The sequence below is a fragment of the Mustela nigripes genome, chromosome 4, assembly GCF_022355385.1.
Source record: "Mustela nigripes isolate SB6536 chromosome 4, MUSNIG.SB6536, whole genome shotgun sequence".
Taxonomy (NCBI): domain Eukaryota; kingdom Metazoa; phylum Chordata; class Mammalia; order Carnivora; family Mustelidae; genus Mustela; species Mustela nigripes.
In genome coordinates, this window is record NC_081560.1 from 143356190 (window position 1) to 143372587 (window position 16398).

Here is a 16398-nt window from a genome sequence, read left to right on the forward strand (position 1 = left end):
CACCGAGCAGAGAGCCCGATGCGGGGCTCGATCTCAGGTACCCAGGATCATGCCCTGAGCTGAAGGCAGAGGCTTTAACCCACTGAGCCACTGAGGCACCCCACAAATTAAATCTTTGAAAAAGAAAAAGTAAACACACCACTAGGAAAAAATCACTAGGGATTCACAACGACTGTGACAAGAGCTGGTCCCTCCAGATGGGGAAGTAAATAAAGGGGTTGATAGGACAAGGTTAAGAAAAAATGAGTTCTAAAGGAGTATTTTTCTAGCAGGGTATGTATGACCCATACACTAAGGTCATGACATAAATTCTTTATATGTTGGCTGGTGAAATTTTGTCTGGATCAATCCTGATTTTTTTTTTTAAATAAAATATTTATTTGACAGAAAGATAGCACAAACAGGCAGAGCAGAAGGCAGAGGGAGAGGGAGAAGCAGGCTTCCTGCTGAGCAGGGTGCCTGATGTGGGGCTCAATTCTAGGACCCTGGGATCATGACCTGAGACAAAGGCCAACGGTTAATTGATTGAGTCATGCAGGCACCCCAATCCTGAAATTTTTAACAAAGAAATACTCTTAATGTCCTCCTCCCCAACCTATGCCAACCATCTCTTGGTGATGGCCACACTGCTCCCCTGCCACAACCCCCTGGGAGCAGAACTCACCTGCAGAAAGCTGTCCTGGCAGCAGAGGAACTCAGTCTTCTTCATGATTGATTCAGTGGTCAGGACCAGTTCATTTTTACTTAGTGCAGGCTCACTCTGACACGGGAAGACTGCCTCGAGTATTGAAAGGAGATAGTGTGATGTGTATGGGGGTGACCAAGGGTGGGGGGCAATATTAAGCGAAAGAATTTATAAGAGACAAAATGACTATTCTCAGCACGAACTTTTACCAACCTATGATTTTTTTTATCCTTTCAAAACGTATTTTATATCCTACCTTTAGTGTGAAGGTCAAAAGACGATAGCCCCACTCCACCCCACACAAAGACTTAGGGAATAGTGGGCATTGTTCCGTTACTCCTCAATCTTCACCCCATTCCAGATTTGTATTAAAAATATATATTGTTGTTTTAAAAAAACCCAAACACTTCAGAAGTGAAAAATCCCATCCCTAAGCTTGTGGGATTTCCCCAAAGTTTTAATGGTTGCATATTACCCTAATATATGGGTAAATCACTATGTATCTGATTTATACTTTACTGATGGTTGCCTTTACTATAAATGATGCTGGAAAAACAGTCTTGGCACATTTAAGGCAAATTTCTATAAGTGGAACTACAATGTCAAAAGACACTCACATTTAAATTCAGATCACTATTGTCAAACTACCTTCTGAAAAGGTTGTTCTAAATTATACCCCCAGTTAAAATATGGTTTTAGTAAAAATTTAAAGTAAACTTTCTTCTCAACACCCACGGCTTTTAACACTGGAGTGTGACATGCTGCCCTAGACAGAGAGAAACGCAAAGCCCTCTTTTGTGCATTCAATCACTACCAGTGCTAGGCTTTGAAACTGAAAAAATATTTTCCCTTAATATTTGGGAAAATTAAGCAGAGCACACAAGAAGAAAAATACTAACCCGGTAGCTGGGTAGAAGTAACTGAGGCATTAACCGTGTGTGAAACTCCAGAGGACACCTGCATTCTAAGAACACATCCTCAGAAACATTCTAACCCCAGATATAATACTAAATCTTACTTTGATGTTGTCCAGAACTCTTTTGAACTCTAATGGTTCATCTTTTCCCTCCATAGCTGCAGGATCCAAGCCATCTCCCCCGTAAATGAACTGGATAATGTCACCCGTAGAGCTTCGGACAGTCAGATCATACTGTGAGCAAAGATCTTCAAGGGACTTGACAAGCCTTCTCTGAAGGAAAAGAAAGAGAGGAAACAAACGCTCAGTTGCTTTCAGAAGACCAGTCACATGTACAGAGGATGGGATCTGCACACTAAGTTTCAAGGTTACTAGTACTTTCACCAGTTAAAACATTTTATCAGAAATCTTTTAGGGGCGCCTGGGTGGCTCAGTGGGTTAAGCTTCTGCCTTCGGCTCAAGTCATGATCTCAGGGTCCTGGGATCGAGCCCTCCATTGGGCTCTCTGCTCAGCAGGGAGCCTGCTTCCCCCTCTCTCTACCTGCCTCTCCGCCTAATTGTGATCTTTCTGTCAAATAAAGAAGATCTTAAAAGAAAAAAAAAAAAAGGAAAATTTTTAAAAAACTGTCCCCTTATACTCAGAACAACAAGCTCAAAGTGGCCCAACAGCCTGTGCAGGGGGATTTAGAATATGCCCCAACCTCATGCATCCTAGTGTACTTTTGAGTACATGCAATTTAAGCCTCATCACCCCCAAAGGACTCTGCAAACACTAGCTGTTTTCCTAGGCTGTTTTGCCTTCCCTTTCTTTCTCCCTAAAGTATAAATTAATGCAACAGCTTTGCATTTCTAAACACAACTTAATCCAGGACCCCTGTGGACTTTAATATGAATTACAGAGGATCAGGTGCAGGCCCTCTTCTGGGACACAGGGGGAAGAAGAGAGAACAGGGGCAGCATTGTGTCTGAACCAGCGGGCAGCAGCCACCCATTTCCCAAATCTGCTTAGGGAGAACCTTCCACCAGTGGAGCACTCCAGCTAGCAACAGGATAGTGGCTCAGTGAATTAAAAGAGAGCGAAATTTTCCTCCAGGCAACTTCAAAACAAAAATCCCTCATGCCAGAATAAATTTGTTCTAGGTTAACACAGTGCTCTGGGAAAGTCATACTTTCTACTTCAAAAAGGTAAAGTCAGAAAATAAAGTCAAAACACATTGTGGCAAGAGTGGTGAAAAGCATTTCACAGTCTGTTGGGTTTCTGACAAAAGCAGCTCACTCCAAAACTGAAGGGCAATTTCCCACCCAAAGATAACGAGAAGGGAAGTAGATGAGATGAGGATACGCACGTGCAGGAGAGCGTCTGGACACAGCTGCCTACTGACGCGAGTCTGATCCCACCCTCAGCCTTGCTTGCTCTGGCGCCCTCAGCCACAACCCTGCTTTATCAGTCCTGCTCTCCCAGCCTGCAAAGGGCTGTGCTTCTCAAACTGGGGTCCACAGCAGGGAGAGAGGGGACACAAAACCACAGCGAGAGCATGTCCCACAACTGGGAGATTTAACTTCATCTGGTGTTATGAGGAAACAAAAATATTGAAAAAATGTAAAAGCAAACACAGATCATAGAGGACAGAATAGAAAATGATAATTAGAGAATGAAAAGAAATCCTGTGCTTGTGGTCTTGTGGAAGAACAAAGTCGGGATGTGTTCTCTCTCCTCTGCCATCCAGGGTATTTTTTACCGCGGCTGGAGAAGCGCAGGCATTGCAAAACCCTCTAGTTTCATTCTCCCCCCTAAGCCTATTATCCTGGAACTGTGCAAACAATGGAGAAAGAGCCATCCCTCCAAGTGGCCAAGGCCTCTGCTGGCACTGGAGTTAAGTTCTCGGCGTCAGTTAAAATTATCCTAATAACAGGTTACACAAATAGTTGCCATGTGAGAAGCAGAATCCTCTCAGTGATCGGGAGGTACTATCATCCCCATCTTCATGTATTGGGACACAGAGGCCCAGTGCGGCTCAATGCTGTGTCCCCAGATGCACTTCCAGTATGTTCTCTGCAGAGCTTTGGTGCGTGTGGTTTTGGCCTTATCTAGTTCCCTCAAGGTACACAGATGAAGGGAACACATTACCTTGTTAGGCTATTTATGGCACCTGAATTTCTCAAGTTTTCCTTTTTAATTGTAGGACTCGATAAATTACAGCTCATGTACAAAATATGTAAACACTCAGCAGTCAAAATCCTTGGAACCCTGTAGTGCTCGGCCTCAAATGGCCTACATTTCTTTGAATTACCTGCATGTACCCTGTTTCAGCAGTCTTTACGGCTGTGTCAACGAGACCTTCCCGGCCAGCCATTGTGTGGAAGAAAAACTCAGTTGGAGTCAAACCGGAATAAAAGCTATTAGCCACAAAGCCTTTGGCAGCTGGGAGCTAAAGAGAGGCGGTGGGGGGTTGGGGAGAGAGAAGAAGAATCAGACAAAAAAACCTACAAGGTCCACAATTTTAAAACCCATTCAAATCACAAAATGCCCCACCTTTAGACTATAAATATCCAGTCAGTGCACTCTTACGGCTGTTTGGATACAGACAGTACCTATACACTCTTAGGACAGCAGTCCTGTCTCCTCAGGAGGGGCTGGACAGAAATCCTGCAGTCCCATGGGACAGGAACTGCTGGGGCATCTGTGCTTTAATGGGAGTAAGGAAAGGATTCTCCAAATACAGAATCTGAGTAACCAAATCTACTCTAAGTTCCTCAACTAGATTTAATAGTTGTCTGCCCCTGAGTTCCAGAAAAAGCCCAGCACAGATTTGTCTATCTCTGCTTATATCAGCGCTCAAACCACAAAGCCAATGAAACCAAGAGGTCATTTAAAAACTGAGCTTGAGGGTGCCTGGGTGGCTCAGTGGGTTAAGCCGCTGCCTTCGGCTCAGGTCATGATCTCAGGGTCCTGGAATCAAGTCCCGCATCGGGCTCTCTGCTCGGCGGGGAGCCTGCTTCCTCCTCTCTCTCTCTGCCTGCCTCTCTGCCTGCTTGTGATCTCTCTCTGTCAAATAAATAAATAAAATCTTAAAAAAAAAAAAGAAAAAAGAAAAAAGAATGAATTTTTAAAAAATAAAATAAAATAAAAAACTGAGCTTGAGGGGCACCTTGGTGGTTCAGTCAGTTAGTATCTGCCTCTTAATTTTGGCTCAGGTTATGATCTCCATTCAGGTCATGATCTCAGGTGTGAGATTGAGCCCTGTGTCAGGCTCTGCGCTGAGGGTAGAGCCTGCTTAAGATTCTCTTTCTCCTGCCGCTCTCCCTCTGCTCACATGCACAACAAACACAGGCTCACTCTCTCTCAAAAATAAATAAACCGAAAAAATGAGTTTGAGAACTCAAGAGGAGAATCTGGAATTTGCTGGCCAATATATCATCACTATTTTAATATCACCATACTTTGATGTCAGTGCCCCCCAAATAAGCATAGAGATTGATCACGCATGAGGTAACTTTATATTCTGACTACTGAATGTAGGCTCGATAGGACCCTGAAATCCTCCTCCTTGGAGAGAAAACAGGAGAGGGTGTTGATCTTCCAGTTTTATAGCTTCGAGTCTTACAAGGCTCCTACAGGACTCTGTTGGGGATGAAGAAAGTAGACCCCTGAGCAGCCCTGGCCTCACAACCCCTCCTCTAAGGGCTCCTTGGCTAGTGGCATGTGCTTCTGTTCCTCTCCTGTGCCATCGGTTGCCCTTCAAAGTTCTGCCTGAGCCACTACACTTACCTTTGAGTGCTTTTCAAAGTGAGGCAAGGACCTGTTTTCAAAGCCATCTGGCACTCGAGAGCCACTGATGGCCTGCTGTCCCACACAAGCAATCATCTGTGATATGTTAATGAAAGAACCTGGGAAAACAGGTCAGGAATATAATACTCGTTTACCAAAATCACATTAACTGAAGCATGAGCAGATCTGTGGGATAAAACAGGACCATGACGTACCAGGCTCCCAGTCTAGGGACAGTAAGAGCCAGAAAGAGAATAGTATAAGATAGAGCCCTCGGTAACAGAACAAAAGCAGAAGGAGGGTGGGCAAAGCTCAGCAGGAAGTTAGCACTTTGGGACTGGAGGAAAGACTTGTAGGTGAGGCTGCAACCGGGCTGAACTGTGGCAGGACACTACAATTTGGACATGAAAAGGATGAGGAGAGGAATTCCAAAGTAAGGGGAAGAGTGGGAAGGAAAGACACAGGAAAGTGGGGGGCATGTATGTGTACCAGGAGCAGGAAGTAGAATACTGAGGGGAAAGGCAGCAAAGTTGGACTTCATTCTGCTAAAAATTTTTAAAGAAATAAAAGCATGGAGTTTTTCAATCTGAGTGCAGTACCATGAAACCTAACGCAGGTTCTAAATAACTATGAAATTTGAGTGTTTTGCTATTGCATTAAATATACTAGTTCAGAAAGGTTATTTTTTAAAAATAAGATCAAGTTGGCTTAAAGCATCCTTGAGCTCTTAAATCAACACATATTATACAAGTTCCTCCAGAGGAGTTAAATTACTGCAGCGCAGACAATTCTCTTTCTGTACATGTGATTTAAAAAGCTATCCCCTTATAAACAGAAGGTCTGAAGTTGTGATGCATACATGTGCTGGCACAACCCTGGCCAGCCGACACAGAGAGTACGATGGTCGCGGTAGCCCAAGATGCACTCACCTTTGGAGCCGCATAGAGCCATGGTGAGTGGGCTGTTGCTCTTGTCCAGTTCCCGGAGGCAGGCGCTGCCGGCGTGGTCTCGGATCACAGACAGCTCCTTCAGGATCAGAGCCTGGCGGGAAGAGAGGTGAAAGGTGAGTGGGGTCTCTGCCGACTACCAACATTCAATCTGACATTTAAGGGAATTTGAAAAAATTTAAGCCAGAGGTCATATTTCTAAGTTAAGTTTCTGAGCCTTTGAAGAACAGTATGCCTTATCTATAAAGACCCACATCTTCCACAAGGTTCTAAAATCAGTGCTTAAGGTAAAACTGATAAGTAACAAAACCTTGAAAAATCCTTATTTTTAAAATCCTTTAAATGGCCCATAAGGGGGACACTTGGGTGGCTCAGTTGGTTAAGCAGCTGCCTTTGGCTTAGGTCGTGATCCCAGTGTCCTGGGATCGAGTCCCACATCAGGCTCCTTGCTCAGCAGGAGGCCTGCTTCTCCCTCTGCCTGCCACTTTGTCTGCCTGTGATCGCTCTCTCTCTCTCTGACAAATAAATAAATAAAATCTTAAAAAAAAAAAAATGGCCCATAAGGTAGAATGCGAATGGCCCTGTATATAGAGAGTGGCCTACAATACAATATGTCTGTATATATTTTACCGTATGCATCCACATCTGCTTAAATAAACATACGAAGTATAAGCTAACGTGTAGCATATAGTGAAGGAGAACTGCTTGTACTTACTTCTTGTTTTTTACTTTCCAGGCACAAACGTGAATTCCCACAAGTTAAGAGTGTGTGGTAAGGTGTCTCTACAAGAATATTCTAGTCTTTGAGCTCAGGCTGTCCTTTATCAACTCACAGTTTAGGGTGCTGAATCAGTGAGGAGTCAGGTTCCATGAAAGCCAAGTGCTGCTGAAGGCCCAAGTTACAAGTCAGTGAGAAACCTGTGTGTCTCTCTCAGGACTCGGTGAGATTAAGAAGGAGCTAATGGTGAATAGGGCCTACAACTCTTCTTTCTTCCTAGTTCACAAAAAATTCCTTCCATCAGAAAATTTCTAACTGTTTATCTGTTCTCGCAAACTTAGGTGAGTTAAAAGCCCTTAGCCAGGGGCTATAGGAGAGGCAGAAGAGAGCCAGGCAAAATCCCGGTGCAGTCAGACTGCTGATACTGGCTGCCTGAGAGAGAATGTAGGGCTCATAGAGGCTGATGGTCATTCTGATTCTGACACCTGCTGGTCAAGTTCTCAGTTAACCTAGTTCCAGAGGGGACAAGGGCAGGAGAAAGGCATGTGACTCTCGGACATGAATATTCCCTCTTCTGTGTCCAAGTCTCTTTCGAAGTACATCTGTTGCTTTTTATTTTATTTTTTGAAGATTTAATGCTTAAGTAATCTCTACACCCAACGTGGGGCTCAAACCTACAACCCGGAGATCAGTTGTGTGCTCTACCGACTGAGCCAGCCAGGAGTCCCATCAGACCATTCATTTAAAGAGCTATGGTTGCCAGGCTCTACTGGAAAGATGCTAGAAACAGAAAGGGCAGAAGCACTGGAGTACCAGTTACAGCAGGGGTCTAAGTGTGATCCTGGGGCAAGAGCGGCTCCATGTGGTCAGAGTGAGCCGACGGCCCCACTGAGGACTGAGACAGCCACCAGGGGATATAAAGGATCTAGTCGAGAGTGCTCCCCTCATTAAATGAATGAGCACACACCCAAGGAGCAGAGAGCTGACCTGGGGCTAAAGCCACACTGTGCTGACGTCCCTCTACCCTCTGCTACCAACTCTTCCAGCCTGCAGCACAGGCCCACGCGGACCACGTGGCTAACCCAGCTGAAGAGCCTGACGCACCTCCAGAGTTTCCTCAGCGGTGCAGCCAGGCTGCTGCTGCAGCTTGCCAGTGTTCAGGGCTTCAATGTACTCGTCACATTTTTTATAGCCAGCATTCAGCAACTCATACTTGGCCTTCAGTAGTCCCTGACCAGGTGTGACGTCACCAATCCCAATGGAGAATCCACGGTTGGCTGCAGAACAGTTGGCAGGTGGAGCAGAAAGAGAGGGCCATGAATGGTCGTCAACCTACTACATGGAAACAAGTTTACACCTTCAAAGAAGGCGTCATGATCCAATTAAATAAAAACGTATCATGGCAGTCCCTCGCAAGTTACGTAAAAATGACCAAGACTCACTGAATCCTGTCAGAGACCTTACAACCCAGCGGGGGGCAAGTCCTGCCCCAACTAATTACAATATAAAGGAGACCAATATTAAACACTAAAAAGCAGCCAGAGAAAGCCAGCAATGGAAAGTGAGCCTTGTGACTTCTGGTTCTAAGACACCATCTTAGAGAATTTTCTGCCCACACCCCCTTTCCTTCTTCAGAAATCATTCCCAAACACAGAAAAACCCCATCCTCGAGGGAACTATGCCCCTCCAATGACTTAACCTAAGATGCATAGAAATGGGTGGATGAGAGGCACCTGCCTAAGCAGTGTGGGGAAGGGATGCTTAAGAGTGGCTGTGGATATGAGGACCCACGAGACTGGGAAGGCTCAGAAACTATAGCACCAACTTCTTCAGATGCTGGAGATAATATAAGGGTTGGAAGCAAGGAAACCTAGTGGAAAACCAGTATTTTCCTGTGGGAGATGGAAGTTTACTAATGGAACTAGAGAACTCTGGACTGGGGGATAGTAGGTGCAAAAAGATGGGAACAACTGGGAAGCAGGGCACAAGGGAAAGTATATTTCATGGCTGTGATCCCTTGGACCCTTTCCCTGCCTGGCTCCCAGAATCCTGGCAAGCAGGTCTCAACCACTGGCGGACAGGCAGTGGGGAGGGGAGACTGAGATTGGAAGATATGTTCCTGGAGAAACCAAGCCTCCCTAGAGAAAAGCATTACTGATAGGGGCATTTGGCAGTTCCTCAATAAAAATGCTGGTTTGCAGCTCAATCAAGGAACAAAGAAGCCCATAAATTAACAGACTCCATTTCTAATCAGTGTTTGGTGCCTTACTCCTAAAATTATGAATGGATAGCCAGGGACCACCAGATGTTTGAGGAAAGTCTTCAACATGAATGACTGAAGACAACAAAGACACAGGAAAATGAAACCCAGGCAGGGCATCTGGGTGGCTCCGTGGGGTAAGCCTCTGCCTTTGGCTCAGGTCATGATCCCAGGGTCCTGGGATCGAGCCCTGCACTGGGCTCTCTGCTCAGCAGGCAGCCTGCTTCCCCTCCTCTCTCTCTCTGCCTACCTGTGATCTCTGTCAAATTAAATTTAAAAAAAAAAAAAGGAAAGAAAATTGGGAGGCAAATGAAACTATGAAAAATACTATGTCTGATAGAGACGATGTATCTAGAGATCATGAACAGGTAGCCAAGGGGTGCCTGGGTGGCCCAGTGGGTTAAGCCTCTGTCTTCAGCTCAGGTCATGATCTCAGGGTCCTGGAATCGAGCCCCGCATTGTGCTCTCCGCTCAGCAGGAAGCCTGCTTCCTCCTCTCGCTCTCTGCCTGCCTCTCTGCCTACTTGTGATCTCTGTCAAAAAAATAAATAAAAATTAAAAACAAACAAACAAAAACAGGTAGCAAAAAAACAAAAATAAAAAAAACCCAAACAACACAAAACCCTGAAAAGCAAAAAATTACCTGCAAATGAGAACAATGGAAAATATTGTTGGAAGCTAAATAAATGATTGTTAAATTAAAAAAAAAATCAACAGAACAATTCATTTTAAAAGATAAAAGGAAGGTCGCCTGGGTGGCTCAGATGGTTAAGTGTCTGATGCCTTTGGCTCAGGCCATGGTGTCAGGGTCTAGGGATTAAGCCCCATGTGGGGCTCCTGGCTCAGTGGGGAGTTTGCTTCTCCCACTCCCTATACCCCTACTCCTGCTCTGTCTCAAATGAATAAATGAAATCTTAAAAAAATAAAAATAAAAAGAATCCAGAAATGAGGAGATGGACAACAGGGAAAAGAAGATAAGGAAATCAGACAGCCCATCTAGAAGTTCAACTTATGCAATGACTAGGAACTACAAAAAGAAAGAACAAAGATAATTAAGGTGAGAAAATTACCAACAGTAGTAACAAAACCCCCAAACCAAACCAAACCAAACACAAGAAAATTTCCACAACTGAAAGACACATGGTGGCAGATCAAGAGAGCTCACAGAGTGCCCAGCACCATAAATGAAAAAAGATACATACCAAGGGTCTACCACTGTGAACTTTCAGAACACCAAGAACAGGACTCTCAAAATTTCCAGAATGAAAAGACAGATACAACAATGTGAAAATAAGAACAGAAATCCATTTTAATGCAGTTCTGAAGGCTAGAGTAGAGCAGGACCTTCAAAATTCCAAGGAAAGACAGAATTCAATCCAGAGCTCTATACCCAGCCAGAGAAAGGATCAAGTGTAGGAGGTGAATAAAAATGCTTTTGGGCATGTAAAAATCTGGACCTACGGCCTGCTCAAAGCCCAAGCTAACAAAGGAAACAGACCAGTGCAAGGAGAGAAGGGAAAGATGAGGGCCTGGCAGAGATGAGTCAAGAGGGCCCAGTGGGCTGTGGTCGGAGTGAAGACATCTGAGAAGCAGCCCGTGAAGGGCCCTTGGTCTAACAACCCTGTCTGATGGGCAGTAGAGACCTATGGCATATGCGAGACAAGAACCCAAGAGCAAATTCAAATCTGAACCAAACTGGTCAGTACTGAGCTAATTTTGTGGAGTGAAGTCACAAATGATTTAGCTGGTAGTAAGTCTCCTTTTGGGTGCACAGGTATGAGTGTGGTGTGTGCGGGTGGGGGGAGTCAAAGGTAAAAGAAGGAAATAGCACAGAGCCCCTAATACCTCAGCAAGTATAGCAATAAAACGAGGATGGTAAGATACTCACAGAGGTAGACAGGAGCCAGTCTCGCAAGCCGTGACATCGCATCGGCCGCTTCATTCTGCCCCCAGTCTCGCAGCAAAATGTAGAAAATGTTGTTCTTAGATCCGGACCCCAGAGTTCCCTTGTCCATGCTGCCACTCATCAATTCACTGTTCTGGATAGTAACGTCTGCAAGGACAATGAGGACCATGCACTTAAATGAACAATTACTACTTAGCCTTGCTCTAAAACAACATGAGGCAGTTGAGAAAATACCTTCCCATATTGAAAATTAAAGCAGAGCAAATAAAAATTCTCTTAAAAATGTTTGAGGAGAAAAAACAGACATCTAGGGACTTTTGAAAAGCATGAAAAGTCCAGTTAGTTACTTTACAATCCTAACTCTGAAATGTACTATTTGACCCTCATTTTCAGCTATGAGCTGAAAATGAAAGTATCGACCACATCATCTTTATGTCACAGGGATATTTTGAGCATCTGATGAAATCATATGCAGTATACTCTATAAACTACAAAGCACGTTGTTATTCACACAAGAGAATGAAAACCCATGGCAGCTGGAAGAGCCTATACCAAAAAAGGAAATTCACATCTAGGTAGAAACAAAACACAGTCTAAAACAAGAAGCCAAAAACACCTAAAAGGCTTGAGAATGTATTTTCAAAGTTAACGGTTATAAACCCGAGAAAAATCGGTGCCCTTCATAACATTTACTCATGACAAAACAGTGCAAGTCTTGACCTTCAGAGACTCTGCAGTTCAGTTCTTCAGTACAAAGTCCTGGAGATCTACTCCCTGTCACAGGCCTGGCTAACAAAGCCCATTCAAAGTCAGTGTCGTTCAGAGTAGTCTGCTGGGGAACTGTTTGCTAAAAGTCCAAGGGGAGGCAAAGGAGCTAGTGGCACAAACCAAACACCGGCTGAATGGCATTGGTCTGTGGACCATACTTTGGGTTGAATTAGTCTAGATGACTTGGATGGTTTAACATTTAAATTCTCTCACGGCTGGGCGCCTGGGTGGCTCAGTCAGTTCAGCGTCTGCCTTCGACTCATGTCATAGTCCCAAGGTCCTGGGATTGAGTCCCGCGTTGAGGCTCCCTGCTCAGTGGGGACCCTGCTTCTCCCTCTGCCTGATGCTCCCCTTGCTGTCAGAGACCTTATTCTCTCTCTCAAATACATAAATAAACAGATAAATAAGTATCTTGGAAAAAAACTTCTCTCATGGTTAAACCTGATCTTCATGTTATAAAAAATTAAATGACCAGGAAGCAGTAAAAAAACAATCTTATTAGTTATACTTTAAGACAATGAGCACATTTTTGGATGTAAAATGATAAATTATATGCCTTAAATAATGAGACCCCTGCTGATAGAAAAAAAAAAAAAAAAGTAGGGCCGGAAAAAAAGAAATGGCATGAATTTAAAGAAACTAGTCCCTAAAACACATCTGGAGCTCTGAAGAAGAACATTCTAATCACTGGACCACAGATCTACATGATCTCTACTTTCTCGAGAAATGGGGAGTCACACTAAGAGGAGAAAAGCCTACTACATTCCCCCGAAAAAAAAAAAAAAAACCTCCTGCCTCAGAGAAACCTCGGATTTGCTTGCACCAGGAAGGAAGTCACTGGCCACCTGCTTTTCGCTCCCTCCAACCTGCGACCTTCACTCACAGGAATCATTGACACAGAGATCTTCTCCTTTGCCACAGTACTGCTTGCCCTTTGTTCGGAGGTTGGCTCTCACCGGGTTGTCATCGCTCGGTCTGAGGATGACACTGAAGATCTGCTTTCCTGTCCACAGGGTGACAGGCTGCAGGAAGAAGGAAGCCACAGCGTTAGTTGGCTGGGCCTGGTCTCAAATGCAGAGTGTTTGCGGGCTAACCTGCCACGAGCTCTTCCAGCGCCCACACAAACCTTCAGTATTGTAGGGGGGGGGAGGTGAACTTTGATTTTTTCATCCTTGCCAACCAATATTGAAGCAATGATTTGGCAAGCCTTGGCGCGGTCAAAGAAGGTGTCTTTAAGGGTGAGGAGATAGGCACCTAGAATGTTGGAAACAACACAACACAAAGAAATGGAATGAAATTGTGAGAAAAATAACAAGGTTTCAATTTTAAAATGAATTTGGGCTATTACTAAAAGAGTGAATTAAAATATTTGGCTGCTTGCTGGCTCTCTCTTACCAGAATCAAACCTCCGCAAGGAGAGGGACTTTGACTCACTGCCATATCTCCAGTGCTTAGAAAAATGTCTAGGGCACCTTAGGAGCTCAATAAAGGCTTACTAATTCCAGGCATAACCAATCAACACAAAATATCTCAAGCTGGTTCACAATCACATTGATATACAAACAACAGAATTAAACACAGGAAATCACACAGCTTTTCAAGTCGCTGAATGATTCACTGTGAATGAGAATCCTGGTGTTCCAGTCTCCTTTCAAGTGAATTCATAAACGCACCTGTTAGAAAATCCTGAATAGCGGCAATTAGTGGTTCTCCATTCCTCGGCGTTACCAGATTTGCCTTAGTCTGAAGGAAACAGAAATACGTTAGCCATTCCATCCATCTCTGTGGACTGCATGATGTAGGCCACGGAACTGCACCAGAAAGACAACGAACCACTGCATATACAGAATAGCCAGCGAGCGGAAAAAAGAGGCTGAAAAACGGAAGCCAGGGGTCCCAATCCCAGCTTTGTCACCAGCTCCTCTTTCCTTTATTCACCAAGGGGAGACAAGAAAATGACCTCAGACATAGCAACACAAAAATCAATACTGAGTGAAGTTGTTTTGGATTCCTACAAGAACTGTGTATGTGTAAGACTTTGTAGTTATTAATAAATGCAATTCTTCAAAGAAAATTCACTTCTACAAATGATGAGCAGCAGTTACCTCTGAGGTCAATCAATTTCATACCTCTCCACAACAATGGCAGAACTACTGAACTTTTCTTGGTTAAGACACTAGGTTCTAACAATAATTAACAACAGGATTTAATTAAAATTTAATGAGTGCCTGCTCTGAGCAAAAAGGGGTGCTAGTTGTTCAGGGCATAATTAACAAGTTAAAAGAAGATTCTATGCATCAGAATGCATTTGGTCAATTTTTGCTATTGTTGAGATGTAATTAACAGATAAATTTGCTCAAATCTTGACATGGCGATGGCTCGTGTTAATTGTGGGTTGCCTGGGCAACCTCACCTAGAGTAAGAGGCCCCCGAAGGGAGAGACCTCTCCTGACTTCTTGAGAATGCTGCACGAACAGTGATCCTCCAACTAGGGCTGGAAGACAGTTGTTTGTGTTTGCTTTTGAGAATCTCTCTGGGGTGGGATAGGGAGGTGGTCTGAGGGCTAAGGACATGAAGCTGGGATCTGCGTATTTTGCAAGTCTCGGGGGTAACTTGGGACTACACTTAGGCTAGGGCCATACCCACTCCTCTGAGTCAGAACTGCTGAGTCAATACAATAGCTGACAATTTTCTTATATGAAATGGAGGGGATTTGTCCCGATGATACCTAAGATTCTTCCATCCCAATATCCTTGGAGCCTGTGTTTTATGGTTGTCACTCTTAACTGATGAAATATGTTATTATCACAAAATGGGCCCTCAGTACAAAGCCAATGCTGAAGTCTAACTGGTTGGTGACAGGCTGTTATCACTAGAAACTAGTTACACAGCTGATACCACTGGGAACATTATAAACATGACTTTTTATTACAAAAATAGTATGTTCCTTAGAGAAAAAAAAAAAACACCCTAAAAATATAAACACGTAAAAAAGGTGAAAAAAATCCAAAATCCAAAAATACATCTCTCCAAGGAACCAGAGAACTGGTTATAAGATTTTGGTATATAACCCTTCCAACTTCTGGCTATAAATGTTTTTACAAACATAGAAGCATCTTTTTGCCAAACAAAATTGGATCATGTCATACACAAACCCTGCTTTTTTAAGTAAAAAATAAATCATAAGTAGCTTTCATGCCAACAATGATATAAACTATGTCCTCATTTTTCAGGGCTGCACAGGGTTCTGTGGTATGAATGTGACATAATTTAATCTTACCAATTTTTTTTACTAGTGGACATTGCCTGTTTCTACTGTTTTACTATTACAAGTAATTTTCCAACTCTGATTATGGCCTGATTGCTAGGTCAAAAGGAATGATTAACATACTGTCTGACAATAGGAGCATGGAACTCTGTCAACACCTAACCTGGTGCTCATGATAACTGCTACAAATACGGATGCTTAGGAGGAAACAGGCTAGACTCCTGTCACGCCAGGTATGATCGTACCACCGGGTTCCTCTGCTTAGACTGCTCGTATGCTGACAGTCACGCTGCTCATTCTCCTACTTCTTTCAGAAGGTAGGTCAAGTGTTATCATTCCAATGGCCCTCCCTGACCATCCTCTATGGAATAGGACTTCTCTCATTTTCTTTCCTCCTTGTTGTGCTTCGTTCTTCTCTTCTCAGCACTTACCACCTCAACTATTTTCCATTTGTTTATACTCTAGTTCTCCCTATTTGAATAGGGATGAGAACAAAAACTGACTTTCTTATTCTGTGCTATGTTCCTAGAAGAGTACTTGACACATAGTAGGTGCTCAGTAAGTATCAACCAAATCATTTAAAAAGGCTGAGGAGTCTGAAGAAATGATTCAGAAGAAGAAAGACTCCAAATACACAAAGATGGCCACTGAGGGAGTCATTCTCATGGCAAAACAGGGAAAACACCCTCAAGTTTTAACAGAAGGTAGATGAATTTTGGTATGTTAACCTGGTGAAATTCTGTGAAGCCATTATAATCATTAATTATGAAGACTTTACAACAAATGGGGGAATTTATTTTTAAATTTATATTTATTAAATTTTTAAGGGGGGTAGGGGCTGAGGGAGAAGGATAGAGAATCTTAAGCAGGCTCCTTGTCTAGCATGGAGCCCAAGGAGGGGCTTGATCTCACAATTCTGAGATCATGACCTGAGCCAAAACCAAGAGTCTGACACAAATCAACTGAGCCACCCAATGCCCAAATGGGGACATTTATAATACATTAAGTATTACTATCATAAACCATGACCACAAGTATCTAAATTCCAGAGAAGGAACCAACAGATAAAAGAGGTGGAAAGAAAGAACCCAGAGGAGTTGTGATATGGAAAAACCTTATCTTATTTAAATCACTTCATTATGCTGGAACATTTGACTAAATA

General features: G+C 43.5%; 1 protein-coding gene across 1 annotated transcript in view; it reads right to left on the bottom strand.

Annotated features, from left to right (window-relative positions):
- The window catches only part of POLR3A (RNA polymerase III subunit A), a 47743-nt gene that overhangs the window by 13233 nt on the left and 18112 nt on the right, over positions 1-16398 (bottom strand). Inside the window, exons 12-21 of the mRNA XM_059397893.1 lie at positions 13642-13711; positions 13095-13222; positions 12852-12990; positions 11183-11347; positions 8140-8312; positions 6300-6411; positions 5371-5489; positions 3893-4030; positions 1704-1874; positions 665-778 (exon numbers count right to left, since the gene is read on the bottom strand). Coding sequence (XP_059253876.1) covers positions 665-778; positions 1704-1874; positions 3893-4030; positions 5371-5489; positions 6300-6411; positions 8140-8312; positions 11183-11347; positions 12852-12990; positions 13095-13222; positions 13642-13711 — 1329 coding nt within the window. The remainder of the gene's footprint in view (positions 1-664; positions 779-1703; positions 1875-3892; positions 4031-5370; positions 5490-6299; positions 6412-8139; positions 8313-11182; positions 11348-12851; positions 12991-13094; positions 13223-13641; positions 13712-16398) is intronic.